We start from the raw sequence: 8,386 nt of genomic DNA, 5'->3' as shown, positions 1-8,386 counted from the left end.
CGAAACTCCTCCAATAGTGGGGCTAGGGTCGGCGACACTGCTGCTTCTACCTTCCCTTCATCTTCACGCACTGCAACTAAGAATGTCTGCTCCTTATGCTTGACACCCTTCTTCAATTGCATTGTCGATAACACGGAAGACTTGCCTTTCTGCGTAAGGCACTGCACTGTGTGTGACAGGTCTGACCCCATGATCGTCAACGTGTTAAACTTTGGTAGCATCATAACATTCTAGCTTCGCAGAAACTCCATACCCAGAATCACCTTGAAATCGTCCAGGGGCACCACAGAGAAGTTGGTTTTGCCGACCCAACTCCCCACTTGAGTAGCCACATCTCTTGCTTCACCAAGGATGGACTTGGCCTCAAAGTTTATTGTTTTGATAGTCCTCTGCTTTGGCCCAGTTTTCAAGCCCAACTGCTCTACCTCTTCCCGCGAGACAAAGTTGTGTGTGGCACCTGAGTCTACCATTGCTGAAGTAGACTTTCCATTCATAATGACTTCTACGTACATAAGTTCCTTACTGACTTGAATGTTCTTAGCTGTGCAACTTCTAGCTGCGTTAATCAATCGCATGGCCCCCATCCTTGGTTGCATGGTCTCAGTGTCACTGCATTCAGTATCGCTGCATTCTTCCCGTGCAGCATTGGCTTGTCTGTCGTCCTTTACAAGGCGCTTTGGGCACTGCCGGGCGATATGTCTATCACCGCAGAACCAACATGTCACAACCGCACCCTTATTGTTGTTGTTATGCTTCGTGAAGTTCTGTTTCTTTTCAGATTGATGGCGTGTCGACGCCTCACCTTTATCATTGCGTTGCTCGTCCTTCTTGCCTCTGTAGTCAGGCTTCTTCCCAACTTTGGTTGATGGGGTAAAAGGCTTGCGCTGAGTGTCAACTAAGTGCTCAGCCGCCACATATGCATCTTCCAAAATACGGGGGTTGCTCCTTTCCACTTCAGACTATGCCCATGGCTGAAGTCCCACAATGAACCAGTTGAGCATGTCGTCTTCTGGCATGTTAGGTATCTCCAACATAAGCTTTTGGAATGTTCTGACATAGTCTTGCAACGAACCAGTTTGTTTGAGCTCACGAACCATCCGATAAGCCTGCCTCTACGCATTTCTTGGCATGAAGTAGTTGCGCAACTCCATTTTGAATTCATCAAAGGTGTCTATCACACATTGACCCCTCTCCATGTCATTGTGCTTTTGCCTCCACCAAGCGATAACATCCCCATCAAGTAAGGCCGCTGCAGCCTTAATCCTCAGATCTTCGAGGCTCACATTCTGGATATTCAAGTAGTCTTCTACTTGGAACAAGAAGTTCTCAATGGCCTTGCTGTCGCGAGAACCATTGAATTTTGTGGGTCTTTGTACATCAATTCTTAATGGTCTCTCATCATTCCCGCCATTTAGGGTCACCGTCCGCTGCAACGTACGGTTCTTCAACTAAAGCTCCCCTACTTCAGTCTGCAAGTCGGCCACTGTAGTCGTCAACGAAGTGACCTGCCCCATTAATAAGGTTATCTGCTCTTGCAGGCTCGCCACCACATCATTCAGTCCATTGAATGATTCACATACGCGTGAAATCGCTTCATCATGCGAAGTCACCTCTTCCACCAGCTTGTTAACAGTTGCATCCAACTCTTTTTGGCCCCGAGGTGAACCCATCTCCTCAGCTTCAGCAACTGTCTTGCCTTTGGTGTTGCGCAAGTTTTGATAAGGCACCACGATGTCTTGCTCACAAATCGCAGTCTGTCGGCGTGTCTGTCGACACCGACTCCGGAGTCCCTTCCCCAGCACGAGAACGAGCTCTGATACCACTTGTCACGGGCCTATTTCCTTCAATGGGTCAGCGCGACGCGACGGTCCTTCCTCACCGCCGCAAGCCTACTCGTCAGTTCGCTTGCCGATCGCGGAAGCTTGTAATCAGAGTGCAAGAGAGCAAGAGAGAATAGATGGCGAGAAATTGCAATCACAAGAAGCAATCACAACGAGGGTGAACAAAAAAAAGCTCAATGCATTTACTTCATTCACAATTTTGCCCGCAGGCTATTACAGTTTAAGTATACGGACTGCCCCTTCGGGGTATTGATTCACCTGAACCGGACAACTTACATCAGACTCAACAAAAGCAAAACAGACTCTAAGCGCAAATGTACACTGTAAGTCGCAAGGGAACAGAAAGTGTGTGTTTTAAAATTCCCCAAAGAAAAATAGTGCTTGAGCAGAATGGGCATATATGTTCATTTCTCTCATCAATTGGTAGAATTAAAGGATATGCCGTTAGGTTTATTGCTTTTGGGCATAATACCTGGATCGATTGGCATTGAATTAAAACCCTTATCCGCTTACTGGGCTAGTATCCACTTACCATAGAACACGGATCTCATCATTTGAAATAGGATGGGTTTCATCATACATTCAATCATCATTCATAGGAACCATCTAATGATATGATTTAATGCATGATGGAACCCATCGATCCTATTTCATCCGTTTTCCTATTACTCGTGCCTCAATGTGTAGATTACCATTATTATTATTATTATTTACTTAAGATTGCAACATAGGAAAATGGGAAGCAAACAATACAAATATAGCATGAGGCAAAAGTGAATGAATCTATCTTATTTTCTCAAGTAGTGCTGCTTTAAGGTTCTCTTCCTCAGTCTCCAAACTGCTAGGAAGGGTGACAACCACGTCTTGGACCATCAGGTTATTGACATTGAGCATGCTCATATGGTGAAGCTCCAAGCTCAAATCATTTAGTGCACTCATCACTCTTATGGCATAGAGTGCATTGTTCTCATACCTAACTTTTATGATGGCATCTGACCCCACAATCTTCACATCCAATTCTACCTCAATATTTAAGCTGTGGTCTTCCTGCTCTTCATTATTATTATTGATTTCACTGCTGCTAGCACTAGAGTTTAATTTTTGGGGATTCCATGCTTTTCCCTTCTCCAACTTCAATGCTTCCACCTTGCTCTTGAGCTCATTGATGTAGGAGACCGTGTCCTCAAGCAAAGAGGCCCTGTCCATCTTTGACACATTCGGCACCACGGCTCGCAGTGCATAAAACCTATGGTTCAGTTTTTCTCTCCTATAGCGCTCAGCCTCAACATGGTCTAAGAGTGAGCTCTGATCATTTTTAAGCTTCCTTCCTCTCTTCTTACTCCTCTCCTCTAGCTCGTTGGAGTGCTTGGAATCAATGTTCGGCGGCGATAACATGGCCTGGCTATCGATTGGTGTAAGTTGAGCAGCCAAGATATCATCATCTCCCATCACAGTTGGGCATTGCAGTTGATCAAGAGTCGGGTCAAGTCCTAAGTTTGTACACGGCAGAAATAATGACCTAATTGTAAGGGTAAGGCCTTGGTTCTCTGGGATGACATCTAGAGATCCCAATTCTATGACCCCTTCCCCTGTTGGGATACAAACAAGGGTCTTTATCCCATAGAGCTGGGCTTCTCTAGCCCTACCACAGTTGTAGCTTTGGAGCTCATGTGCCCCTGCCAACCAGATGGGTGATCTAAAAGCAAAGGAGTGTCCTGGGATGCCACCCCCAATACTCATAGAGCAAGAAAGGGAAACAGAGTAGAACCACTCTACATGTGACACCTCATTGATATTGCTCAATCCGAACATATCATCGAAATCCGTGCCTCGAATTTTACCTGGTATTATTTCTCCTTGTTTTTGTTGTTGTTGCTGCTGCTGCTGCATCTTGTTGGTGTCACCTTCCTTAAGGCCTCTGCAGTAACCAGTGTTGCAGGTTAGGACCAACCTGCCGGTGGCATCGTATGCGGCACTCCAGAGTAATGCATAGGCCCACCCCTCCGAGCAGCTTAAGACCAGAAACTGCAACCGATCTTCGACCGGAGGATGAGTTTTTGGCATCACCATGGGCATAACTTGTGGGACTGAACGTGCAACCTCCACTTCCATGACTAGAGGAGTATATAGAAACTATTGCTAGTACAGATGCTACTAGCAGCACTCCTACCACTCAATGAAGTACTAAACTTACAACTTATGGCTTTTCATATGGGAAGTGCTAGCATAGTCTACCATGTTTTACAGCATTTCGAGGTTGTCATTACTGACCCCAACACCAAAAATAAGAGAAAGGGAAGGTTGATTTTGTTGCTGGAGAGCATGGGATGCATTTGAGCCTCTCATGTGCTTAAATAAACCAGTTGAGTTCGTTCTTCCGCACAATTATTGAATTACCGATAATTTTTCCTGTTTAATAATTAATAGAGACAAAAAATTTGGCAGGGCGTGGAATGCAGATCGACATGCCATCAACAGCAAGACAACAAGGCCCTTGCTGAGCCACCATGGGACCCACCGACCCTGCTGGTCTTGCACGGAAAAAATATCAGGTGCAATCAAATCACATTTCATCATCTGTTGTTGGGCTCCACAGCTGAGTAAGCAGGATCGAGTGCAATCACATTGCACAAATGCAGTGTGCCGCTACACCTAAGCACCCTCCATCTTCTTTTTGTACAGTGGGGATCAACAGCAGATGCATGGTGATCAGGTGCAACAGCACATAGCATTTGTGCAATGTGTGATTGCATTTGATCCCAACACAAAAGATGGAGGGTGCTCAGGTGCAACTGCACATAAAAAATGTGTAATGTGGTTGCACCTGATCCAGCCTCGTTTTAGACAGGCTACCTATACCTAATGGTCGGTGTTGAGACATTGCCTCCCCAGTCAATGCATTGGCTTTTTCTGTGGTTATATCTCTTTGATGACAACTCAATACACAATTGAGCTTGTTGAAGCATGAGTTGTTATGAACACTACCTATACCTAATGGTCGGTGCTGAGACATTGCCTCCCCAGTCAATGCATTGCTTTTTCTGTGGTTAAGTTTCTTTGAAGACCACCCAAGCCACAATTGGGCTTGTTGAAGCATGAGTTGTTTATAAACAGTAGAGAGAGAGAGAGAGCTTCAAACTAAAAAATCTCGGTTCACGCTCTTAAATTTTTAGAATTTTGATTGCAAGTAGAGATAGGCCAACGCCCACATGGTCTGGAAAAGCATTTAAGCTGAAAGACGTCAGTAGTTTGATGATACCCGAGTGGGCTTCCCTTGCCACAAAGGCTGAAGCAATGTTAAAATTAGTTTACCAGGTGAATCAATTTCTTCAAAAAAAAAACATAAGAATCAAATCGGCAACTTTTAACCATCAGATGACCGTGTTATTAAACAATAAAAAATATTAAATAATGTTAAATCAGTTTTTAACACCTTGAAAAATATTTTAAAAAATGAATTGAAATGATAGGTGAATCGGCAAAGGGCATTTGAATTGGCTAATAAGGGGCTGGTAAATGAACCGAGCAGCTCGTGACTCATAAACTCATTCAAGATAGGTTTGTATAGTTGGTGAGTCCAGCCACAAGCAGCTCATTTAGTTTAAACCAGTTGAGCCTGAGAACAAGGTGTTCAGCTTGACACAAATAGGCTGGATGGTGCTTATATATATATATAAGAAAAATGTTAATTAGCGACGAATATTTACGACAGATTAGCGAGAGAAAACTATCCACCGCTAACATTCGAAATATTTACAAAATTAGCGACGAAAAGTTTTTTCTCGCTAATTCCGTTGCTAATGAGCGATGGATTAGCGATAGAATTTTTTCGTCGCCAAACACTACAAGAAAAATGCTAATTAGCGAGGAAATTTTTTCGTCTCTAATTCTGTCGCTAATTAGCAATTTTCTTTGCAGTGTTTGGCGATGAAAAAATTTCGCCGTTAATCCGTTGCTACTTTTCGATTTAAATCGACCCATCTAAGACGCAAAAATTTTTCTCTCCCCTATGCAAAATTTAAACTGACTACTTCGTGGAGGGCCTTAACTTTTCGAACGAGGAAGACCTCGTGACGGAGGAACATGAGGAAGAAGAGGAGTCGAAGTCGTCTGTCGACGTTGGAGGACCAGGCCGACCCGACCTCTCCGGTCCAGTAAGTGGTTTTCTTTTTCGAGCGTGACTTTCCATTCACGGCCTAACGATTCTGTTGGGGGTTCTGGTTTTAGGTCGATGAACAAGCGAGGGAACCAGGTCGGGAGGGCGTCGGAGAGTGCGCCGGTTCGGAGGTGCAGCCACTGTGGAGGGTCGGGTGGGACAAGCGGGGAACCAGGTCGAGAGGGCGCCAGAGAGCGCGCATGAGAGTGCACCGGTTCGGAGCTGCACTCTCCTGCGTTGTGCAGAAGACCCCGCAATAGCGGGCCGGGCTAGAAAGCAGGGAACCAGGTTAAGAGGGCGCTGGAGAGCGCATCGGTTCTGTGCAAAAGACTCCGCAGTGGCGGGCCCCTCGGGTGCAACACATGTGTGGTGCGGTATAAATTCGGACTATTGCTGCCAGAATACCGCCCGACAGGGAGCAAATTTTTTTTTAAAAATTTAGCGACGGATATTATCCGTCACTAAGTTAAAATAATGACGAACTCGCGACAAATATTATCCGTCGCTAATTTAAAATAACGATGGACTCACGACAGATCATGTATATCGTTAATCTATTGCAAATTAGCGACGAAAGTAACGATAAATCATTTCTGTCACTAATTAGCGACGAGAAATATGCAACGAACGCTATCCGTCGTTAATCCATCGCTAAGTTGTTTAGCGATGCATTAACGATGGATAGCGTCCGTCGCTAATTCATGTTTTTCTTGCAGTATATATATATATATAGAGAGAGAGAGGGGGGAGGTTAGTAGCTGGGCACACGTTAGCTATTCAAAGGGATGTCACTCATGCTGTCCGTTGGATCTTATTTAGATCCAACGGCCATCAATAACCCTATTTAATCCCCTTGTCTACCCTCTTTACCCTTCCTCCTCGTTTTGACGCTCTCCTCTCTTTCCTTGTCCCTCTCCTTCCCTCCCACCACCATCGTGGCCTCCCATCTCCGGCCACCACCGTCGCCCCTCTCCCATCTCTGGCAACCACCGTTGCTGGCCCACCTCTCTCTCTCTTCTGCCTTCCTTCTTTGCGTTGCAATACCACCCGCATCGTCCCTCCGTGGCCGCTACCACCACCGGATGTGCCTATGCCTCTGTGGGTGTTGTTGCTCCTCTATCTGTCGAACCTCCACTGAACGCAACCATTACCACCATTGGCATTGCCCCATCACCGCTGCCACCATCGGCTCAAATTCGCCTTTTGGTGTTGCTGCTCCTTGGTCTGCTGGACCTCTTTCTAAGTCAACCATCACCACAACCGGAGTTGCTTCTCCACCGCTACCACTACCAGCTCTATGCAACCTTGTGGATGTAGCTTCTCCTCTGTTCACTGGGAGTTCAGATCGGGTGCAATCACATGGCACAAAATTTGTGCATTAAGCACCTGATTGCCCTCCATCAGGCCTTGAGCCCCACAACTGACAGACCTTGTCCCCGTAATCAGGTGCTTAATGCACAAATATTTGTGCAATCAGTATTGCACCTGATCTTTTCACGTTGGTTGAAACTTAACTCAGTGCAATGACCAGCACATCTATAAAAAAATAGAATATAATAGTGTTTTTTTGGTATTTTAGGTTACAGATAAAGATATCTTTGTGGATGTCCTTCTGCATAGCTATTATTTACTACTTTCTTATGTTTTTACTACGCAGATTTTGAGATTATTCTTTTTTTGTTGTTGTTGTAATAAGTCCTATACACCCCAACTGATGCAACATCGAGAGCTTCTGTTGCTCCAGCTTTTTTTTTAATGCATCTTTTTTCCCCAATTTAGTATACTTACATCTCCCTCTCATTTGTTCTTTTGATCATGTATATCTGTTTCAGTAAAAATAAGATTAATTCATTTAAGTGTCTGATTTCCATCTTGAGATTACATCTTTGTGTCTAGGACCAAGCATTTTTCTTGTTTCTTAATTTTGTTGGTAGTTGTTCTTATTGATTCTTATGAGCATACTCAAACAGGCTCTTTGATTTTGTACCAAAAAGGCCCTTTACTTACTAGCTATTTGTTATTCCTTTTATAATATTGCTAAAATATTTCACAGATAAAGCTGTCTATGAAACGTATTTTCGGATGGTTCTACAGATGAAGCAACAGAAGTAGGTGGCTTGGATTGGCTACCACTTGGGGAATTTAATTATGATGAAAACTTTTATTTTTGGCTGAGGAGGAGGGGGGAGGGAGGTGGGGGTGGGAGGGGGTGGTTCTTGACTGGGATGTATAAATACTTTTTTTTGTTGCTCTATTTTTTCTTTGGTGACCAGTTGTTACTAGGGGTGCGCATCGGGCCGGCCTGGTCAATGGCCCGGCTCATTTACTAAATGGCCGAGTTTTGACTCGGTTCTTAACGGGCTCGAGTTTGAAGATCTCGGCCCATTGT

At 44.7% G+C, this 8,386-nt stretch overlaps 1 protein-coding gene across 1 annotated transcript; it reads right to left on the bottom strand.

The window, feature by feature from the left end:
* Positions 1-2,624: 2,624 nt before the first annotated feature.
* LOC149828900 (transcription factor MYC3-like) lies at positions 2,625-3,953 on the bottom strand. The gene has a single exon (XM_090017167.1). It carries the CDS (start codon positions 3,951-3,953, stop codon positions 2,625-2,627), a length of 1,329 nt encoding a protein of 442 aa, XP_089873293.1.
* Between the last annotated feature and the right edge of the window lie 4,433 nt (positions 3,954-8,386).

Source organism: Nuphar pumila, chromosome 9 (genome assembly GCF_984573655.1).
Source record: "Nuphar pumila chromosome 9, dmNupPumi1.hap1.1, whole genome shotgun sequence".
NCBI lineage: Eukaryota > Viridiplantae > Streptophyta > Magnoliopsida > Nymphaeales > Nymphaeaceae > Nuphar > Nuphar pumila.
The sequence above is the reverse complement of the archived record's forward strand: the minus strand, read 5'-3'. Positions and strand labels throughout refer to the sequence as shown.